Source organism: Sarcophilus harrisii, chromosome 6, assembly GCF_902635505.1.
Source record: "Sarcophilus harrisii chromosome 6, mSarHar1.11, whole genome shotgun sequence".
Taxonomy (NCBI): domain Eukaryota; kingdom Metazoa; phylum Chordata; class Mammalia; order Dasyuromorphia; family Dasyuridae; genus Sarcophilus; species Sarcophilus harrisii.
This window is the reverse complement of record NC_045431.1, coordinates 163848025-163872121: the sequence shown is the minus strand read 5'-3', so window position 1 is coordinate 163872121 and position 24097 is coordinate 163848025. Positions and strand designations below refer to the sequence as shown.

The 24097-nt window shown below is 36.8% G+C and overlaps 1 protein-coding gene across 1 annotated transcript; it reads right to left on the bottom strand.

Moving 5' to 3' along the window:
- Positions 1–7502: 7502 nt before the first annotated feature.
- On the bottom strand, positions 7503–22689 carry LOC100926692 (sulfotransferase 1 family member D1-like). Its single transcript, XM_031941935.1, is given in 6 exon segments — positions 7503–7940; positions 11890–11925; positions 11928–12066; positions 13015–13109; positions 15930–16056; positions 22597–22689. Coding segments are annotated over 5 exon segments (510 nt in total). The 5' UTR covers positions 22597–22689; the 3' UTR covers positions 7503–7827.
- Positions 22690–24097: the final 1408 nt, after the last annotated feature.

The following is a 24097-nucleotide window of genomic DNA, read 5'->3' as shown; positions in this document are numbered from 1 at the left end:
CTGTGTTAAAGTGTCTGCATAAGGACCTACACTTGTAGATGGTCAAATGTGACTGGTATATTAACTCCAGGTTGCCTATGTCATTGGGCTTGTATTCTACAGAGTACACTTTACTCAGAACGCCACAAGTTTTGTCCAGGTTCTAAACATGTCTTTGCAATAGATCTCCAGTCATTGGGGGGTTAAAATGTCATAAGCCAAGTTCTCTAACAGCATCTTTACATAAGAGGGTGTAGACCCATAAAGAGTGCAAGGCTTTTTCAGATCTTTAATGATTTCCAGATTAAAAGGAATGTGTCTTCTTCTGATTTGAGCAGAAGAGTCAAGCTCTTCAACTGTAGGATGTGCTTCTATTCTCTATATAATTGTATCCTGTCCTTTCTCCTTAGCTTTAACTAATGCCTCTTGTAATGGTGACAGAGGGGATGGGTAAAACACTACTGCTCTTTGGGTGGTGCTGATGGTGTCATTGTCCCTCCCATTCCACCTCCTCTCTCCCAAAAAAGGAGGAGTGGAGGGAGGAGGGTCAGGAGATGGGAAATACCCTAAGGGCACATACTGAGGTGGAGGCAGAAGTAAAACTGATCTGTGAAGGTGAGAAGCACCAAATTCTTTAAGCTTATCAGCATTACTTGAGGTACTTGATTTGGCCATGCCTTCCAGCTGTGTTGTCAGTACCATCCTCCTCCTGCTTTTTCTCCTCACCCTTTCTTGCCTGGCTATCCACATCAAAATCTTTCCTTGTTTTAAAACTTGTAGGATTCTTTAAAGCTAATTGTATTATATTGTACATAAGGAATGTTTCCTCAGGAATTGTATCAGAACCCGCAGTTTTGTTACATCCAATTAGTTGCTTTACCACTATTTTCCACATTTCTGGTTCTAATTTTTCTTCCTTAGAAAACCAAGGAGAAGTGTACTCTAATATATTTAGGAACTCAGTGATCTGCTTCTGAGGTACCAACAAACCTTGTTTCTCTATTAACCTAACTACGCATGCTTCACACACAGTTGGTGTGGGGAAGGCTCTTTTCTTAGTATTTGTCCCATTTTGGCTGAAAAACAAGAGTGACTAGATTAACCCTTACCAATTCTTCCCATTTGCCTATTTTTATACTTACCCTATTCCAGGTCATGGAGACTTCTCCATGAAATTGAGCCAATCTGTAAGTCAAGATGATTTGTATAGGACCTCACCTAGAGCCCCACGTTTTATGCCTAAATGTTGTGTCCTGCTTTCTAGAGCCCCCAAGTTGGGGTGACAAAATGTACCATTGCTTTCTAGAGCCCCACACTAGGATGATTAAAATATAGCATCCTAGTGGAGAAGTGATGAGGCAAGAACTCCCAAGGTTGGTGGAAAAATGGAATCTGGTTATATAGAGGGTCACAGTCAATGGGGAAACTCTGGGATGGGACTGAGATGGGAAATACTCTAAGGGCACATACTGAGGTGGAGGCAGAAGTAAAACTGATCTGTGAAGGTGAGAAGCACCATATTCTTTAAGCTTATCAGCAGTACTTGAGGTACTTAATTTGGCCATGCCTTCCAACTGTGTTGTCAGTAGTTGTAGGATATGTTTCTATTCTCAATATAATTGTATCCTGTCCTTCCTCCTTAGCTTTAACTAATGCCTCTGGATGACAACATCCAGTAGTGTTGTCAGAAGAGTTTTAAGACTCTTCAGCCCAGAGGGAACCTGCTAACAATGTCTAGTTTGGCTTCCCATTTTCCCTAAGGGCTCTTGGCTTTCCTGAGAAGTCAGGGGGCAGTGACAACCTGTGTTGATATTGAAGTAGAGTGATACCAGGTGGAAGAGTGATACCAAGTGGCAAACTATGTGCAATAGCAAGTTATTTATGTGGTCCCATGTGCGCAGTGTTGTTTTTATTACATTATATAAAGGGGAAAGTCCTTGAAATAAATGGACTCCATTTTCCCACCATTTTCAGGAGTCCTGCCTCATCACTTCTCCATTAGGAAGGTATATTTTGATCACTCCAGTGGGGGGGCTCTAGAAAGCAAGGCACAACAGATTATTTCAAGAACTTTCCCCTTTTTGTACCCTCATCCACTTATGTAACAAAAACACTGGGCATGCATCAAGTGTATACTGTGCATGTGGAACCACATAAACAACTTGCTATTATTGTATGTAGTTTGCCACCTGGTATCACTCTTTGTGTTCTAAATTCTCCCTCTTTCTCTCCTTCTCCCTCCTTGAGAAGGCAAGTAATCTGGTATAGATTATACATGTATAGTAATATAAAACATTTCTGTATTAGTTATGTTGGTAAAGAAAACACAGACCAAAAAAAGAATCATGAAGTAAAAATATTCAATTAGCATTCATTCTTTGTTTGTGAGCAGATAGTATTTTTCACCATTAGTCTTTTGGAATTGTCTTAGATTGTTGTATAGCTGAGAATAGCAAAGTCATTCCCATTTGATCATCATACAGAATTGTTGTCAATGTGTCCATTCTTCTAGTTCTGCTCGCTCCGCTTTCATTAGCTCATAAGTCTTCCCTGATTTCTCTCTCTCTCTCTCTGTCTCTGGGTGTTTCTGTCTCTGTCTCTCTGTCTCTGCCTCTGTCTGTCTGTCTCTGTTTCTGTCTCTCTCTTTATCTGTCTCTCTCTCTCTCTCTCTCTGTATCTATATATAAAGTAAATGGGAGATTTAATTTTAAATGTATAACATTAGCATTGAGGAAGATAGGGAAGCTTCTTTTTCTCAAGATGGGATTGGGTTGAAATTTAAAGGAAGCCTGAGAAATCAAGAAGCAGAGAAGAAAAGGAAGAGCATTCCAACCATGGAGTTCAGCCAGTTATAAAATACAGAATCAGGATATGTAGTACCTTGTTCAAGGGACAGAGAGTAGGTCATTGTAGCTGGTAAGTAATTGGAAGGGATTGTAGTAAGAAGACTGGAGAAGTAGAAAAGCATATTAATGAGAAGGGATTTATAAGGAGAGACAGCCAGACAGAGACAGAAAAAGAGACAGAGAGACAGAGAGAGAGAGAGAGAGAAAGAGAGAGAGACAGAGAGACAGAGAGAGACACAAAGAGAAAGACAAGAGAGAGACAGAGAGTGACAAAGAGATTTTATCTTACAGGTAGAAGGAAAACATTGTGGTATACTGAGTATGGGGGAGGTTGAGTCATATGGTCAGACCTGGACTTCAGACAAATCATGACTTTTGACTGGAGGATGGAAGACATCTGAGACAGGGAGAGTATCTCATATTTTCATTGTGACCTTCAATCTCTCCACCTGTTAGTGTGCTCCCCAGTAATGACCTAATCTTTAGCTATACTCTCCTCCCTCTCAGATTTTCAGTGAACCAATTCAAGTGTACACTTTTAACTCTTATCTTATCATCAAGCATACATTGCCAAGCTTCAACCTTGGATTATTTCCACCATTTGCAACCTTTACTCCTGTTGACTTGCTACTGAATAGAAGTGGAAAAAACCACCTTTGGGTCCATCATAAATTTATGTTATATAATCTCAACTAGACATTTTCTATAGCTAGGTACCTATGTTTATTTATCTATTTTTACACCTTTATGTATTCCTATCCAACTCAACAGTTATTGAAACCTTTGTAACTCTCTTCAATCTCTCCTCCAACTTGTTAAGGACACTTCATGAAATTTTATTTCATTTCTTTCATTCACTATCTCCTTCTTTCCTTTATTACATGAAGAGATGTCTCTTTTCTACACGAAGCCAGACCCCTCTGTCTGAACAGGGGACCCCATTCCATCTTTTCTTCTCTAGGTGATTGCTTCCTCTGTCATCTCCACTCTTTCTTCAATCTCTCACTTTCTATTGGCTGTGCCCCTGTTGCCTATAAACATGCCGGTCTCTCTCCTCCTCAAAAACTCTTGATTGATTCATCCTTCCTTACTACCTATCATTATGTATCTTGTCTTCCTTTCGTGGCTCAAGTCCTTGAGAAAACCATGTCAGTCAGTGCTCAACTTTCCTCTTGTTCTCTTTTTAACTCTGTTGTCTGGCTTCCCACCTCATCAGCTTTCTCTAAATTTACCAATTCTCAGTTACTAAACCTACGACCTTTTCTCAGTTAAATTGCAGAGAAGATTGTAACCTGTTGGAATCTTTACAAAGTGTTAAGCCATTGGAGTTGATTTAATCTTAGAAAGTTATTTTGGGCCAGTACCTTGAAACAAGGTACTAAGTGGAACTGATTGAACAATGCTTGTGTTCACACCTTTAGAGAGCTCATAAGTATCTAAGTATTCAATGGAGTTCACACGTGTGGGAGGATGCAGGGCTTAGTAGGGCTTAGTCCGAATTCATACCTCCCTTATGGCCAGAGAGCACTCTGGGAGATAACCCAGAATCCCTCTTCCTCCAGAAGGCAGAGTTAACCTTTGGGAGATCACATATATAGGGAGCTTTTGAAGGTTGGGCTTAGTTCTTCTTGTGGGACTTAGGAGACTCTGGAAGAAAGCCTACAAGCCCTATCTTCGAGGCAAGAGAGATCCATTGCATCTTCCAACTTGGTGCTGGCTGGAGGCTGAAGAAAGCAGAGGCAGAAGCCAAGGACAAAGCTGCAAGATCTCTTGGAGCTAGGCAGAGAGATAGGCCTCAACTAACCAGGCTAATTTGGAAGGAGAAATAAACGTTTGCATCTTTACCAGCTGGCTGCATTTTGGAGTAATTATTCAATTATAACTGAGACTAAGGCTGCCTCCCGAAAGCCACCACAATAACCTCTTAGTTTCTGGTTGCCCAGCGGTTGAAGCCACTTGGATGTGGTGACAAAAGGTATTGGTGTTATCTCCCTTGCTTCCACACATTATTGCAACTGTGATCTCCCTCCATTTTCACCACAGTGTGCTCTAGGGCTCTTGATCACTACTCTTGCTATTGACTTATTCCAGGACTTAACTTACCATAGTGCCTGGCATATGGTAGATGCTTTATAATGTTTACTATATTGTAATATATTGACTCCTGAAACTATCACTGATGGAAGAAAATCTTTTAAAAATTTTTTGGGAAGAAACTTGTAGAGAATGAATTGGCCCATTGCCAACTGCTGTCCAAATGCCACCAATGAGCAGGTAAGCCCAAGTGTTTACATGACAACATTGCCCTTCCACTATCCTAGACCACTGGCCCCACTTCCATTGCAGTCCCTGCAGTTTTTATTGAAGAAGGAAATTCCTTACATCCAGCCATTCTGGAGAGCAATTTGGAGCTATGCTCAAAAAGCTATCAAACTGTGCATACCCTTGACCCAGCAGTGTTACTCCTGGGCTTATATCCTAAGGAGATTTTAAAGAAAGGAAAGAGACCTGTATGTGCAAGAATGTTTGTGGCAGCTCTCTTTATAGTGGCCAGAAACTGGAAATTGAGTGGATGCCTATCAATTGGAGAATGGCTGAATAAATTGTGGTAAATGAATATTATGGAATATTGTTGTTCTGTAAGAAATGACCAGCAGGATGATTTCAGAAAGGCCTGGAGACTTACATGAACTGGTGCTGAGTGAAATGAGCAGGACTAGGAGATCATTATATACTTCAACAAGAACACTATATGATGATCACTTCTGATGGATGTGGCCCTCTTCAACAATAAGATGAACCAAATCAGTTCCAAAACAGCAGTAGTGAACTGAACCAGCTACCCCCAACAAAAGAACTCTGGGAGATGACTATGAACCACTACATAGAATTCCCAATCCCTCTATTTTTGTCCCCCTGCATTTTTGATTTCATTCACAGGCTAATTGTACACTATTTCAAAGTCCGACTCTTTTTGTACAGCAAAATAACTGTTTGGACATGTATACATATATTATATTTAACTTATACTTTAACATATTTAACATCTATTGGTCAACCTGCCATCTGGGGGAAAGGGTAGGGGGAAGGAGGGAAAAAGTTGGAACAAAAGGATTTGCAATTATCAATGCTGAAAAATTACCTATGCATATATCTTGTAAATAAAAAGCTATAATAAAAAAAAAGATAAAAGGGAATTCCTTTCAACCTCCCTTGTGAAAAGGGGTCTACTACCCACACTATAAATAACCCAAATTGTTGCTTACCACCAACAGGGCAGGCAAGCCATCCTGGCTAGAATAGCAAAGCAAAAACAATGAGAAAGGAGTGGCGTTGCTTTATGGGTCAGATCACTGTTACTACCTCCATTTGTTTAATCTCACTCTAGGTGAATAAAACCTAGGACCAGGAACCCAAGCCCTTTAGAAATGAAACACCTTTTATACCAATGGTCAAGGATTAATAATTGTCAGAAATCTTTGAAATCAAATGTGAATAGTCTGAATCTTTGGAATAGTGAATAGTGGTCCTTTTTCTGAACTTTCATTATTCTAACAATTGATATCTCTACATTTTGCTTTGTTCTTTTACTGTTTCTTATGTATTTTGCCACTCAAAGAAGATTTTTTGGACCATCTGAGGGTGAATCTATCTATTACTTCTCTTGTGTAGACTCTTAAAAACTCATTGATTTGACACACCTTAGTTTCCATAGAAGGAGACAGTGATGATTTGGGGAACTAGTTTTGTTGAAGGTTGTTTTTAGGTCTCACTGATCTCAAAGCTTCCCTGATGCTGAAAATTTCTTCCAGCAAGACACATCATTTAATCCTTTCTACTACACAATTAAGTCTTGAAGAAACAAGGTAGCATACAACTATAATTGACAGTTTTGATATCTGTGGCAGAGAGATCAAAATGGGATCTCAAATTAACTTTAAAACATATGATGTAAAAATAGTATAGGAAATAATTAAGACAAAGTCAGTCAAGTAGGAGAGATACAAAGATGCTGAACTTTGTTAAGAGAAAGTTATATAGGATGTGTTTAGGTGGCCACTTTGATTGGGAACTTGGTGGGCCCCACCTAGTGAGGAATTCACTTCTGGCATATATTCTACCTTCTGGTAATTTCCACTTTAAACTAAGTCTTTGTTTTTTTTTTTTTTTTTTTTTTTTTTTTTTTTTTTTATTTAATAGCCTTTAATTTACAGGATATATATACATGGGTAACTTTACAGCATTAACAATTGCCAAACCTCTTGTTCCAATTTTTCACCTCTTACCCCACCCCCCCCACCCCCTCCCCTAAATGGCAGGATGACCAGTAGATGTTAAATATATTAAAATATAACTTAGATACACAATAAGTATACATGACCACAACATTATTTTGCTGTACAAAAAGAATCAGACTCTGAATTATTGTACAATTAGCTTGTGAAGGAAATCAAAGATGCAGGTGTGCATAAATATAGGGACTGGGAATTCAATGTAGTGGTTTTTAGTCATCTCCCAGAGTTCTTTTTCTGGGTATAGAAACTAAGTCTTTGTTAAAGAAGTACATTTTAATTCTACTGAATTCCACAAGCTATCACACACAACACAAATTAACTTTAAAAACTTTATAACCTTTAAAAAATCATCAATCTAACAAAATTTCAACCTTATAAATTTTTTTGATTCTGGACAAGGACCCATTGTTCAACTCTAGTTACAACATTGTACAATCGGAAAATGTGTAATTGGGTGCTTTTAAAATCATTGTTTCATGATTTAATTCTTTAAGATAATATAAACATTTGAGCAGACAGTTTATTAGGAAATCTTGGACAATCATTCTTTACATCTTCTGATTTAAATGCTTAGGACTTTTCTCAGTAATATCTTTATAAAATGCTAAACCATGCACTTGCAGAAGCTCAAAGCCTATACATATTATCGCTAGGTGTTTTTCTTCTTGCAAAACATTTCAGAAGTTTGGAGGGAGAAGAGACATTCCTTAGATCTCAGATCGAAACTTCAATGTAGTACCTTCCATTTGTTGGTTATAATGTTTTTCGAATCTCTCATACTGGGCTACGGTGAAATGATTCTTCCAGTCACCTGAAATCCCTGGCAGAAAAGAAAGGTTAGAATATTAAACCATTGTATCACTTTCACATCAAACCATTTTTTGGCTGTTTTCCAAATCATGGCCCAAATCTTGTATTTTGATTTCAGAACTTTGCTTCACATATTCTCACTAATTCCTGAGGCTTTTCCAACATATTTGAGCAATCATGATTTAAATAGCTCTTGAATCATCTAGTAAAAGACTCTGAGATTTAAAATTTGAACACTTTCATTTTCTTGCTATTTTATTGAACCCAGATCTGGAATATGAAGAATTCAAAAAGTTTCCACCAAAATCCTTTAGAATGAAAGTGGATGAAATATGGCTTTTAAAAAAGGTAGGCTAGCTGCTCTGGGGGGGTATTTGAATATCATCACCATTTCTCTTTGTTATTGTTGTTTGTCATTTCAGTACTGCATAACTCTTTGTGATCCTATTTTAAGGTTCTTTTGGCAGATGCTGGAGTGGTCTGTTATTTTTTTCTCCAGCTCATTTTACAGATGAGGAAAATGAGGCAAAAAAGGAGTAAGTGATGTGCTCAGAGTCACTCATCTGGTAAGTATTTGAGGCCAGATTTGAACTCAGGAAAATGATGCTTCCTATTTCTAAGCACAATGTTTTCTTCACTGCACTAAAGATTCCTTCAATCTTTTCTTTTAGCTTGGATATCTGTAGATAGCAGAGAGAATTATTAACATAATACTATTTAATATTCAAATAATCTTTTGCATTGATACACAATGTCCCTAAAGTCTTAGTACAGTTTTAAGCCTTAAATTAATAGGTTTGTTGTTGTTCAGTCATGTTCAACTTTCCATGGCCCCATTTGGAGTTTTCTTGGCAAAGATTCTGGAGTAATTTGCCATTTCCTTCTCGAGCTCATTTTACAGATGAAGAAACTGAAGCAAATAGAGCTAAATGAGTTTCCCAGGATCACAGAGCTAGTCAGTGTCTGAAGCCAGATTTGAATTCAGAAAGGTGAGTTTTCTTGATTCCAGGTCAGGTACTCTATTCACTGTGCCATCTAGTTGTTCCCAAATTAATAGGTAACTGTGTAACATTATTAAATCTGTGATCCTCTTTTGTATGTTAAGTTTCAAAAGGTTGAAATTTCATTTAAACTTTTCGAATATACTTTAAGGTTTATGAAACACATTTACTAAGATAATCTCCTGCATAATAATCACAAGAACTATCATTTATATAGTGCTTAGTATATGGCAGATAGTATACTAAAAGCTCCTTTGATCTTCACTATAACTCTGGGAGGTAGGGGCAATTACTATTATCCCCATTTTACATATGAAAAAACTGAAGCAGACAGAAGCTGAATGACTTGCCCAAGATCTCACACCTATTAAGTGTTTGGGGCTAGATTTAACCTTTAATCTTTTTGATTTCTGGTCTTGCACTCTCCTAGACTCCAGGTCTACTCAAACTATCTAGGAAAACCCAATTGTAGAAAATCCCAACAAGGAACTTTATTATTTTAGTAAGTATGTAATTGAACATTTCTGTATCTCCAAATTTGCTTAAGCAGATACCCTTGACAACATATTTCTCCCTTTAGATTTTAAGTGTCTTTTGTTTCTTTTTGTACTTCAGTGTTTAACAGTGCCTGGAACATAATAGACTCTCTCTCTGTCCTCTCTGTCTCTCTGTCTTTCTGTCTCTGTCTCTGTCTGTCTGTCTCTGTCTGTCTCTCCTCTCTCTCTCTGTCTCTTTCTCTCTTTTTCTGTGTGTTTCTGAGTCTGTGTCTGTCGGTCTGTTGGTCTATCTCCCATTTGAATTTCTGGACAACAATAGCAGAACACAACTGAACTTGGCTAATCCCCAAATCCCCAAAAACTACTCTAAGCTCCAAGTCCCACACCATTTTTTGACTGATTCTTGTTGCCTTATTGAGTCATTCATTTCCATTTGTTCAATTCTGAATTTTAATGTGTTATTTTCTTTATTAACTTTTTAAACTTCTTTTTGTACTTGTCCAATTGAATTTTTGAATGAGTTGTTTTGTTCTATGGAATTTTTTCCATTTCACAAATTCTGTTTTTTAAGAAGTTATTTTCTTTTTGTTTCACAAATTCTGTTTTTCTGGGAGGTGTTTCCTTTTTCCAGTTTATCAAATCTATCTTTCAATGAGTTATATGCCTTTTCCATTTCACTGTGTCTATTTTGTATTGCCTTTTCCAGACTCTCTTGCAAGACTTTCATTTTCTTTCCCCATTTTTCCTCTAGTTCTCTTTTAAGATCCTTTCTAAATTTTTCTAGGAGAGCCTTCTGTGATGAGGACCAGATTGTTTCACCCCTTGGAACTTCATCTGGAGATAATCTGCTTTTAGTCTCCTCACCGTTTGAAACCTGTTCTTCTCTTTCACCAAAAAAGCTTTCCATTGTTAGAGTCTTCTTTACTTTTGTGCTCATTTTTTAAAAGTTAAGTTAAGGTATGCCTTTACGGCAGGAGAGGTTTTCCAAGAAACAGCACTGGGTCAGTGCTGATTCACTCCTGGTGCTGGTTCTGCCACATGGAGTTGTTAGCAATGCCCTGGGGCTCTGTGCTGTCTGCTCTGGTGTTTGTGGTTGAAGTCTGCTCAGCCACCCTGAGACTGCAGTGTTCTGGGACTCTTAGCTGTCTGTGCTGGTCAGCTGCCTGGGGCTTGCTGTTCCTCTCCTGCTTCCAATTGATACAGACCTTCTCTGGTCCTCTTCCTCCCACAAACTCTCTGCCCTGTGGAAGTCATACTGCCACACTGAGACTGCTCTGGCCTGTGGCTCTGCTCTGTCTGTGCTGGTGTTTGTGGTCAGCTGTTTGTGCTTCTCTGCCTCTCTCCCATTTCTGATTGAAACAGATCTTTTCTGCTCTGTTTCCTCCTACAAATTCTCTGCCATCTGTGCTGGTGGTTGTGCTTAGTTTCTTGTGTTGGCTACCTCTCTCCTGTTTTCAATTGAAACATACTTTTTTTTTGCAATCTTTGAAATTATCTTCTGCTGATAATTTGTTGCACTCCCAATATTTGTGGGTTCTGCCCATCCAGAGATAATTCAGAGGCTGTATTTTGTAATTATTGTGAGGGTTATAAAGAAGATCAGAGAGAAATGTGTGTTTTCTTCGCCATTTTCTGTCCCATACCATTTCAATTGCCTAAGTATCCACAACTTTTACTCAAAATGTGCTAAATATATAAAATAAACACATATGTATGGGAAATTCTTCAACAATGCCCTTGCAAACTCTTGTGTACCAATTCCTCCCCCTCTCCCCCAATGGCATAACTTATTTATTTTATCAATGAGAGAGCTGCTCAGGGAAGTACATCCACCATCCCCCAGCTATCTTTGCTCCTATTTCTTTTATAGTTACTGACACTCTCCAGAATGAGGAAACCCAGATCATTCCAATAGCCCAAGGTGTCTTGCTTTAGAAAAGGGTCTCAGGGAAGACACTGGTTGGGATTTTGGTTTTGGATGGCAAGGGGAAGTTCTCCTATGAAGGCTTCCCAACAGGTAAGATTTGCGGCAGTAAAGAGGTTTGCCATAGAATATTACTTTGAAGTTGTATTTTTCTTCTTGCCACCTTCACCTTATTACTCTCATAGCATGTGTAGATAGTGTATTGAATCAAACACCAAGCTTGGAGTCAGGAAGACCAAAGTTCCCAACCGTCCTCAGACATTTACTGGTTGTGTGACCCTGGGTAAATCACTTAACCCTGTTTACCTTGGTTTCTTCATTTGACAAATGAGCTGGAGAAGGAAATCTTCATGAAAAAATCCCCAAATGAGGTCACAAAGAATCATACATAATCAACAATGACTAAAGAACAACAAAAAAAACACTCATAGCTATTATTTCTTTTCCCCCAATTCCTGCCATCATTAGTCTCATGAAATTTGAGGGCTGGATTAGATGAGCTTTAAGATAATCTTTGAATAACAGTGTTCCTCTCACCCTTTCTCATAAAAGGAGATATTTTGTGGTCCATTTCATGGGTGCCATGGTATAATTGGCTGTTGGGTTGTTTTTCATTATCTCGAAGGAGGTGTGATAGAAGATTTTATTCACAATCTCTTCTGGGAAATCCTTTCCCAAGAATTTCAGTATTTTCAATAACTCACCTTTTGCATCCTAGAGAATCATGGAATCACAGAATTTTAAAGTTTGGATTATAAATGGCTAGGTATCTCAACTCAAAACTTCGAGAAATTTCCCATTGTAACAGACAACAAATGGTACAACAAATGGCTATGCAGTTCCTTTCTGAAAATCTCCAAAAAAGGAACCCATCATTTTTCAAAGTGGCTCATTCCATTTTGGGATAGCTCTCATTTTTAGGAAGTGTTTTACTGGGATCATACCTAAATTACTTTCTTTATGATTTCCACTTCTTGCTTCTATTTGTATTCTCTTGGACAAAAAAACACATGAAACCTCTGTTCCAGATGAAAGCCTTGCAAATACTTGAAGACGGCTTATTAAGTTCTCTCAATTTTTTTCTTATGTGATTTATCCTGTTCCTTCAAGGGATCATTATGGCCTCAAGGCCCTTACTCTGAATATTCTCCAGCTTATCAAAATCCTTCTAAAATGTAGGGCCATATTCCATATGGCTCTGATGGCACAATACAATTGTACTAACATTTTCCCATTCTTAGAAGCTATGCTTCTCTCATTGAAGTTGAAGACAATATTAGCTTTTTGGGAGCCACATACCTTCTGACTTATATTGACCTCATGGTCTACTAAAACTTTCTTTTTTAAAGAAAAATTATTTTCTCTGTCATTTTGGGAAGATGGCAGAGTGTATCAAAAATTTCTAAGCTCTCCAACTTTTTTTAAATCATGAACAATAACTCTTTGAATCTGGTCATTCCAACTAGTTTTGAATCCATCTAATTGAATATTCTTGTCTATTTCATCTCTCTTCATCTTCATAAGAAGGATATGAGACACTTGGTCAGAAGAAGATAGATTATAGGATAGTTGTTTCTGAAATAATTACTGATTGAAGAGGGTTTCAAGGGAAGAATGGAAGTATATAGAGTTTCATATGGAAAAGGGTTGTTTTTCTCTCACCTCCTTCATATCTTCATAGAAGAGGTAGAGGATACGGTAGTCCTTCTTCTTCTCCCACCAGCCCTTCACATGGTCATACCAGGAACCAAAACTCACTGTTACAAAAGATAAGACATTCAGGGGGAACAAAGGTTTTGTAGGAAGGCAAGACCTTTAAAATTCACCCACATTTCTTGTTAATGTCACCATTATCATGTCATCCCATTTTAATTCAAGAAGCATTTATTAAGTGCCAGTATCTTGAAAACATGTAAATTTTAGGGATATAAACAAAAAATCAACAACAAGGAGCTTGTTTCCTCAAGGTACCTATATTTTGCTGGTGTAATACGATATGCCTCAATTGTTTGTTGAATACTGATTCAATTAAGGGATTAAGTTCTAGGAATAAAAAAGACATATTCTTAAAAATAAGTAGTCTGTGCTAAATGTTAGCAATCTAGATGGAATGCATAAGTTCTTTACTTCTCTGGGATTCAATTTCTTTATTTTTAAAATAGAGGGTTGGATTGGATATCTTCTTTGGAATTCTCCAGTTCTAGATTTAGTAGCTTATGCAAAAAGTTGGGACTTAAGCAGGGCCTTGAAGGATAAGTAGAACTTAAATCCTAAAAGAAGATGGGGGAAGAACATTTTATACAGAGAGAATATCATGAACAAGAGCAAAAATATAGACTTGTTTAGTACAGACTTGGGAAGAAATGAGTAGAGCCATTTTTGATGGAGGACATCTGACAGTGAGTTACAGAAGCGGTGAGTTACAGGAGACAGTCTAGGGAAGATTGTGCAATGTCTTGAATGCCAGTGTGAGGATAAGGTTCCACTGATTATCCCATCAGTTAAAAGTAATTCCCTTTGTTAGGTAAAAACATCTTTTTTGATTGACAACTAGAATTAGTGTACACGATCTAGATGTATAGGCTTTATTCAAATTCCATTTTGATTTTGAAATTCAATCAAAAAAGTGTTCATATCTAATTTGTTGGAGCAGATAAGTGGCACCATAGTGCATAGAGTAACAGTGGAGTCAAGAAAACTCATCTTCCTGAGTTCAAATCTGCCCTCAGATACACTGGCTCCGGAGAAGTCACTTAACCCTATTTGCCTCGGTTTCCTTATTTGTAAGGTAAGCTGGAGAAAGAATGGCAAAATACTCCAGTGTCTTTGTCAAGATGGGATCATTCATAGTAAGGGCTAAAAATGACTAAACAACAATAACTTCATTTGTTAAGGTTAGATAATTACTTTTAAAAGGATAAGATAATCAATATAGTCTCTCCTGTATAATAGACAAAGCAATCTCTCCTTTATTGTGTAGCAACTGAGTTAAGTTTTGCAAAATGTGGAAAATTTGAGAAGGTACAGATTGGAGGCAGGAAGACAAATTTGGAGAATTTTGAAACATTCCAGGCATAAGATGAGGGTGTATATTAGGGTAATGACAATGAATTTTGGCAAGTTATTCTGGAAAAAGTTGATCTACAAGTTCTGATTATTTATAACACCTGTTCTATTTGGAAAGGAAATCATAAAATATTGTTGTTTTTTTATCATGTTCATCTATTTTTAAAATTTTTCCTTCATTTTAAAATTTATTTATTTATTTTTAATACACATTATTTTGTTTTAGGAATCATGTTGAGAAAGAAAAATGAGAACAAAAGGGGAAACCATGGGAGAGAAGGAAAAAAAACCCAGAAAAAAATAAGTGATCATAACCTTTGCTGATCTATATTCAAGTCTACATAGTTTTTTTTCTGGATGCAGATGGAATTTCTTATCCAAAGTCTATTGAGTAGATTTTCTTGAATTGTCTTCATTTTTATAACAATAATATTAACATTTGAAGAGTGCTTTCAGTTTTGCAAAGTATTTTATCTTAAAACAAACAAACAAACCTTATAACAATCCTGGGGAATGAGATGGTATCCCTATTTGACAAGTAAGGCTGAGAGAGATTAAATAACTTTTTTTCCTCCTAAAGCAATTAGGGTTAAGTGACTTACCTAGGTTCACACAGCTAAGAAGTGTTAAGTGCCAAATTTGAACTCAGGTCCTCTTGAGTTCAGGCCTGGTGCTCTATCCACTGCACCAACTAGCATTTACATTTAAGATCACAAAGTGTCTGAGATGGATTTGAATTCAAGTCTTCCTAACTCCATATCTAGCATTCTATTCATTATGCCATCACCTATTCCATTATTTCCAATCTAAGAAGATAGGAAATAGATAAAGGGACATCAGTAAACATATATTAATTCCCTGTGAACTCTATGTCCCTTTATTCAATCATTCAATCTTCGAGTATTTCTTACTTTTGAGCTCAGATTTGAGCTCAGTCTTTTCCCCACCTCTTTTTAAAAAAATAATAATAGCTTTTTATTTGTCAAAATACATGCAAAGATAGTTCTCAACATGCACTCCTGAAAAATCTTGTATTCCAAATTTTTCTCCTCCCTTTGTCCTCCCCTACACAGCAAGTAATGCAATATAAGTTAAATATGTTCAATTCTTCTAAACATATTTTCACATTGCTATGCAAGAAAAATAAGATTAAAAGGGAAAAAATGAGAAAGAAAAAAAAAACAAGCAAACAGACAACAACAACCAAAATAAAGGTGAAAAAACTACTTTGGGATCCCCATTCAATCTCCATAGTCCTCTCTCTGGAGGAGGATGGCTCTTTCCATCACAAGTCTATTGGAATTGCCTTGAATCACCTCATTGTGGAAAGAGCCACGGCCATCACAGTTGATCATCACAAAATTTTGTTGTTGTTGTGTACAAGATTCTCTTGGTTCTATCCACTTCATCCAGCAATGATTCATGTAAGTCTTCCCAGACTTTTCTGAAATCAGCGTGCTTATCACCTCTTATAGAACAATAAAATTACATTACTGCATAGTTAATCTTACCTTTTCCAGTCATGAATTTCTCCAAAAACTCCTCCCAAGTACCAGGCTCTGGGAATATTTTTGCCATCTTATGAAAATAATAGTAAGAGACAGCAACATCCTTAGCATTCCGTGCTACATAGATCATCTGTGGGAAGAAATGGGAGATTTGTGGAGTTTAATTAGTATTCTTTTAAAAGAAGATAATTAAGTGACTTCAGTAACAAATACTGCCCCTTTCTACTTTCAGATCTAGGCCTCCACCTCCGTCCTCTGACAAATGCCTCCATAACTGTTCATTAGCACAACATGGAGGGGAGAGGGCACCATTTTCAGGTCTCCAAGAATGTGTTATAGTCAGAATTTATATCTCAAATATTGGCAAAAGGCTACAAACTAGGACTTGATTTATTGTTTTGTTGTTGTTGTGTTTATATTTAAGAGAATATTGGAGAAAATGTTAATAACATAGATTAATTAAACTGAAAAGTGGGTTCAATCTACATTTTTTTTTCCTGTGGGATTGTTCAGTTGTTTAAGTCACGTCTAACTCTCTGTGATTTCATTCGGGGTATTCATGGCAAAGATTCTGGAGTGATCTGCTGTTTCCTTCTCTAGTTCATTTTACAGATCAGGAAACTGAGGCAGAGTGTTAGGTGACTTGAGCAGAGTCACCTAGCTAGTAAATGTCTAAGATTGGATTTGAATTGAGGCCTGACTTCAGACTCAGAGTTATATCCACAGAATCATCTAACTGTCTTCTACAACTCAGTTATTAAACATTCACCATTATGCTACTGCATGTGTGTTTTCTAACAAACAAAAAATTATGTCATCATAACTGTAAATGCTCCACTATGAAAAAGTCCTAGCTAACCAAAATCCAATTAAATTATGATCTTCAATAAAAATCTTTTTTGGCATTCTATCTGTAGGAGAAAGAAGCCAACCACAAGAAAATAAATCTAACACCAGAGATTCCATTTATTTTTTTATTTAAAAAATTTTTTTAAAATAACTTTTTGTTGACAGAACCCATGCCAGGGTAATTTTTTACAACATTATCCCTTGCACTCACTTCTGTTCCAATTTTTCCCCTCCCCTCCCTCCACCCCCTCCCCCAGATGGCAAGCAGTCCTATACATGTTAAATAGGTTACAGTATATCCTAGATACAATATATGTGTGCAGAACCGAACAGTTCTCTTGTTGCACAGGGAGAATTGGATTCAGAAGGTATAAATAACCCGGGAAGAACAACAAAAATGCAAGCAGTTTACATTCATTTCCCAGTGTTCTTTCTTTGGGTGTAGCTGCTTCTGTCCATCCTTGATCAATTGAAACTGAGTTAGATCTTCTCTTTGTCAAAGAAATCCACTTTCATCAGAATACATCCTCATACAGTATCGTTGTTGAAGTATATAATGATCTCCTGGTTCTGCTCATTTCACTCAGCATCAGTTCATGTAAGTCTCTCCAAGCCTCTCTGTATTCATCCTGCTGGTCATTTCTTACAGAACAATAACATTCAATAACATTCATGTAACACAATTTACCCAACCATTCTCCAACTGATGGGCATCCATTCATTTTCCAGCTTCTAGCCACAGAGATTCCATTTAAAAGAAAAAAACCCAAATACTCCTGGCATAGTTGAGAATTTTATAGATAAGGCTTATGCTTTGGGAGAGAAGTGGAGGAAGTGACTGAAGTCCCTCTTCACCCTATGATTTTGTGATTCTCTGACAATACATATTTTCTACTACAAAAGAACTATTATTCTGTGGAGTGTGGAGACTTAATTTGTATTTTGAATATGAAATATTTAATTTTTTTCTTAAATGTTATTCTCTTACCTCTCTTCCCAGAAAACAAAAGCAAGGAGTGTTTTTGTATCCCTGGCACAGTGTCTATCACATAGTAGGCATCTGATCCCAACTTGTTGAGTTTTGAAATGTCAAGATTGGATTTTTAAAAGTAAAGCAGTCAGTTTTCATGACTAAGCAGCTTACTCTTGAAACTTCGCAAAGCTCTTTACATAAAGTAAAAATTTGATTCTTTCAACCCAGTAAGGTAGGTGTTAATATAATTCCCATTTTACACATTAAAGAACTGAAGCAGACAGAGGTTAATGTACTTACAGCTAGAATTTGAGGAAGGATGGGGCTCAAGTCTCTCTGATTCTAGACCTAGCACTCTATCCTTTAGGACACCTAGCTCTAAGTACAGTATATTTTAATTTTTTGATGACTACAATGCTTTGATATTATTATTTTGATATAATAGGGGTTGCCAGGTCTTCTTTTCTCATATGCTCTGGCAAGAAGACAACACCATGGGAACATTCAGGGTAGAGTTGAAAAGACAAAGAACTTCTGCTTCCACTCTCTAGTTTTTGTTTTCCTGAAATAACACATGCCCTGAACTCTATCTCAAACTTCTTGTGGGAAGTAGGGAGTAGGGAAGTAGTTCTGTGACCTTTTTTCTCCCTTTAAATAAAGACTGTTGATTCAGGCAGCTCTTCCTGTGCAGTGGCCAGTAAGGGTGCTCTATTGACTTCTTAAAGACTAAGTCCCTGTCTCTGGGGATACTGTCTCTGGAGATAGCCCAAGTACGGTTATCCCATTCTACCAAAAGAGTAACATTAAAGGCACTGCTGTCATTAAAGAAAATGCTGTGTTGATACATTTTATTTATTAAGTTACCAGTGTTGGCTACTATATGATGTTTTCAGCCATTTATTCATCTATTTAATAAGTATTATTTTTTATTATGTGCCAGGCATTGTGCTAGACATACAAAGAAAGTTACAAAATACCTTCTACTTTTAAGAAAGTTACATTCTTTTGGGGGAAAGTGGCACACAAAGAATATTAAATAAAAAAGCATACAATAAATACAAGGTAATTTTTTATAGAGAAAATCTATAAAGGAGTGAAATTCTGTAGGACCTGCAATATCAGCTAAGCCTTGAAGCAAACTAGGGATGTTGAGGAAGAAGTGAGGAGGGAGCTTATTACAAGCACAGGAGACAGTTTGATTACCCCAGAAAGACACAAACCAAATAAAGATATTAAAGATAAAGCTATTCCAGATAAAGAATAACCCCTAAAGAAATAGAAGGCCATAGGAGTATTGATTTAACACTTCCAATTCCCTCATTTTAAAAATGAGGAAACTGAGGGAAAGTGAGATGAATGAACTCAGCAAGGGACATAGGGGGAGTTCAGCACCACAGACAGCAACATGCATAGTTTTTCTGGAATTCAGTGACTGAAGAAACATTATTTGTACTATGGGCTGGGAAAGTGGTCTGGAGATAGGTTTTAAAGGGTTTCAAAGATGAAGTAGAGGAATTTTTATTCATTCTAGAGTTCAGTGGTGGCCCTATAAGCTTTTTTTTTTTTAAATTGAGGAGTGATCTGCTTGAACCTGTGCTTTAGAAATTTTAATCTTTCAAGTGTGTGTGCAATGATTGGCAAGAGTGCCCAATAGCAAGTGACTTTCCAGTTAGGCATAGTTAATACTGAATAAGTTCCATTCAATTGAATTCCATTCATATATTTTAAAAGTACCTCCTATATGTCATCAGGGTTCCAGGCATTAGGATACCAAAATGGTAAGGAAATAGCGAATATCTTATTCTAAAGAGATATTATTTAGGGGAGAAATTACCTTCATAAGGGCTTCTTGATTCAATGTGATAGCTATTTTATATCACATACTCATGTAGAAGCTAAATGCTGTTGTGGAATGATCCCTAGGAAGAGAAGCGGCTTGGTGGCCCAGTAGATGGAGCACGAGAGCTGGGGCCAGCATATTAATAACCAAATTAACAAAAACCATATGATCATCTCAATAGATGCAGACAAAGCATTTGATAATATCCAACATCCATTCCTAATAAAACCACTTGAGAGTATAAGAATAAATGGACTTTTCCTTAAAATAATCAGTAGTATCTATTTAAAACCAGCAGTAAGCATCATATGTAATGGGGACAAACTGTAACCATTCCCAATAAGATCAGGAGTGAAACAAGGTTGCCCACTATCACCATTCCTATTTAATATTGTGTTATAAATGCTAGCTTTGGCAATAAGAGCTGAGAAAGAGATTAAAGGAATAAGAATAGGCAATGAGGAAACCAAATTATCACTCTTTGCTGATGATATGATGGTATACATAGAGAACCCCAGAGATTCCACTAAAACGTTATTAGAAATAATCCATTACTTTAGCAAAGTTGCTGGTTATAAAATAAACCCACATAAGTCATCAGAATTCTTATATATCACTAACAAAATCCAACAGTCAGTTACAAAGAGAAATTCCATTTAAAGTAACTACTGATTGTATAAAATATTTAGGAATCTATCTGCCAAGGGAAAATCAGAAAGTTTATGAGTAAAACTACAAAACCCTTTCCACACAAATTAAGTGTGATCTAACCAACTGGAAAAATATTAAATGCTCTTGGATTGGGCAAGCAAATATAATAAAGATGACAATACTACCTAAACTAATCTATTTATTTAGTGCTATACCAATCAGACTTCCCAAAAACTATTTTGATGACCTAGAAAAAATAACAACAAAGTTCATATGGAAAAACAAAAGGTCAAGAATTTCAAGGGAATTAATGAAAAAAAAATCAAATGAAGGTGACCTAACTGTACCGGATCTAAAATTATATTATAAAGCAGCGGTTACTAAAACCATTTGGTATTGGCTAAGAAATAGACTAGTTGATCAAGGGAATAGGTTAGGTTCAAAGGACAAACAGCCAATAACTTTAATTATCTAGTGTTTGACCAACCCAAAGACCCCAGTTTTTGGGATAAGAATGTATTATTTGACAAAAATTGCTGGGAAAATTGGAAATTAGTATGGCAGAAACTAGGCATTGACCCACACTTAACACCATACACCAAGATAAGGTCAAAATGGGTTCATGATCTAGGCATAAATAATGAGATATAAATAAATTGGAAGAGCATAGGATAGTTTACCTCTCAAACCTGTGGAAGAGGAAGGAATTTATGACCAAAGAAGAAGTAGAGATCACTATTGACTACAAAATAGAAAATTTTGATTACATCAAATTGAAATGTTTTTGTACAAATAAAACTAATGCAGGCAAGATTAGAAGGGAAACAATAAACTGGGAAAACATTTTTACAGTCAAAGGTTCTGATAAAGACCTCATTTCCAAAATATATAGAGAATTGACTCTAATTTAGAAGAAATCAAGCCATTCTCCAATTGATAAATGGTCAAAGGATATGAACAGACAATTTTCAGATGATGAAATTGAAACTATTACCACTCATATGAAAGAGTGTTCCAAATCACTATTGATCAGAGAAATGCAAATTAAGACAACTCGAAGATACCACTACACACCTGTCAGATTGGCTAGAATGACAAGGAAAGATAATGCAGAATGTTGGAGGGAATGTGGGAAAACAGGGATACTGATACACTGGTGGAATTGTGAACACATCCAGCCATTCTGGAGAGCAGTTTGGAACTATGTTCAAAAAGTTATCAAACTGTGCATACCCTTTGATCCAGCAGTGTTTCTACTGTGCTTATACCCCAAAGAGATACTAAAGAAAGGAAAGGGACCTGTATGTGCCAAAATGTTTGTGGCAGCCCTGTGTGTAGTGGCTAGAAGTTGGAAAATGAATGGATGCCCATCAATTGGAGAATGGTTGAGTAAATTGTGGTATATGAATGTTATGGAATATTATTGTTCTGTAAGAAATGACCAGCAGGATGAATACAGAGAGGATTGGTGAGACTTACATGAACTGATGCTGAGTGAAATGAGCAGAACCAGGAGATCATTATATACCTCAACAACGATACTGTATGAGGATGTATTCTGATGGAAGTGGATTTCTTTGACAAAGAGAAGATCTAGCTCAGTTTCAATTGATCAACGATGGACAGAAGCAGCTACACCCAAAGAAAGAGCACTAGGAAATGAATGTAAACTGCTTGCATTTTTGTTATTCTTGCCGGGTTATTTATACCTTCTAAATCCAATTCTTGAGCAACAAGAGAACTGTTCGGTTCTGCACACATATATTGTATCTAGGATATACTGTAACCTATTTAACATGTATAGGACTGCTTGCCATCTGGGGGAGGGGGTGGAGGGAGGGAGGGGAAAAATTGGAACAGAAGTGAGTGCAAGGGATAATGTTGTAAAAAATTACCCTGGCATGGGTTCTGTCAATAAAAAGTTATTTAAAAAAAAGAAAAGAAAAGAAAAGAAAATGCAAAAAAAAAAAAGAGCTGGGGCCAGGAAGGTCTGAGTTCAAATCCATACCCATACATTTTCTACCTGTGTGCCCTTATGGAAGTCTGTATCAATTTCCTCACTGGAAAAGTGTAAATAATAATAGGATCTATCTCCCAGGGTAATTGTGATAACAAAATGAGAAACTCTGTATAAAGTACTTTGCAAAGCATAAAGTGCTATATAAAATAGCCATTTAAAAAATTCTGTATCTTTGGTTCTGTGCTTCTCTGATTACACAGATGCCATCCCTGTAGACAAGATCTTATCTAATTGTCTCTTCCCTGGGAAGCAAATACCTCTTTCATTTGTGGGAGATGGAAGGCCTGATTAGAGGAGGCCAGCTTATCAGCCTCCTCTTACCGTTCAAATTGATTACCTTACAGTCATTCTTCCACAGAGAGGAAGGAAGGAGTTCCACTGGCAGATGGGTTTTCACTAGGCGTGGGGACTTCAATTCTTCTAACTGCTTTATACCTGTAAATTGTGGAAAGAAAGTACAAGATTGGCAATGATTACTTCTGTCTCTTCATGTCTTTTCTAGTCCAATCATCATTAGCATGTTATTTCATTGTTAAAGTTCATTATATAATTAATAAATCATAGACATTTAATTTTATGGTGTGGTCCATGTTTTCCCTCACCTTCTTATTTAAAAAAAACCCTAAGTTTAATTCTGCAAATCCATGGTTTGTTGCATCATTTTTCTCAGAGTCTCTTGAAATTAATTCATAGATTAGAATTGTAATCAACATGGAGGTTATTTGGTTTGTAGAAGATAGTGGTAAAATCCTCCTGTTTTGCAGATGAAACTGAGACTTTAAGTAAATTGTCCAGGCTCACCCAGGAATGCCTGTCCTCTAACTATAAAAATTAGGGTTCTTGATCCTCTGCTCCATTTCCTTCTTCAGAATGCACCGACTCTATAGATTTATTGAACAAAACTGCACTTTATTACACAAAGCTTTCATAGAATGTGGGATGTTTCATTTGGCTAAGTTTAAACTAATGTATTGGGAGCAAATCTGCCTAGGAGGCTAATAGCAGTATTTAAATATCTTTATTTTTGATGGTGATTTGGTGGTAATTTGACTGGTAAAATCTTAGTGCCTTAGGAACAAAGAGAAGAAAAGAGCAAAGAAATTAAATAAGCATTAGGATATCAGGAGATACAATATTTTAATTGAATAGGGAGCCAGACTTGAAATCCGAAATAGTCAGATAGCTTAAAATCCTACTTAATAAAGACATACATGCATATATATGTATGTATATACATATGCATATATATATATGTAATATATGTCTATGGGCAAATCATTTAACTGTTTCATGACCTATTTATATGCCGAAGTCGGATTATATTTAGAGCTAATCTTTTTTTGGGGTGGGGGAAAGGGGAGGCAATTGGGTTAAGTGAGTTGCCTAAAGTCAGACACTAATAAGTGTCTTAGGCCAGATTTGAACTCAGATCCTGCTGTCTCCAGGCTTTGTGTTCTATCCACTACATCACCTAGCTACCCTTTAGAGCTGGTCTTCTTCAGGGGAGAAAGGAAGGAAACAAGTACCTATTATGTAGGTTCTGTGCTAAATACTTTACAGATATGATCTAATTTGATCCTCCCAATAACCCTCAATGATAGATGCTGCTATTTTTATCTCCATTTTACAATTAAGGAAACTGAAGCAGACAGAATTAAATGACTTGCCCAGGGTTACACAGATAGTGTCTGAGACCAGATTTGAATTCATGAAAATAAGTCGTCCTGACTCTAGGTCCAGCACTTTATGCACTATGCCACTTAGCTGTTATATATTCAAACCCACCTATTAATAATGTTTAGTCTTATACTCGGCTTTCGCAGTCTTTTTTCAGCTAT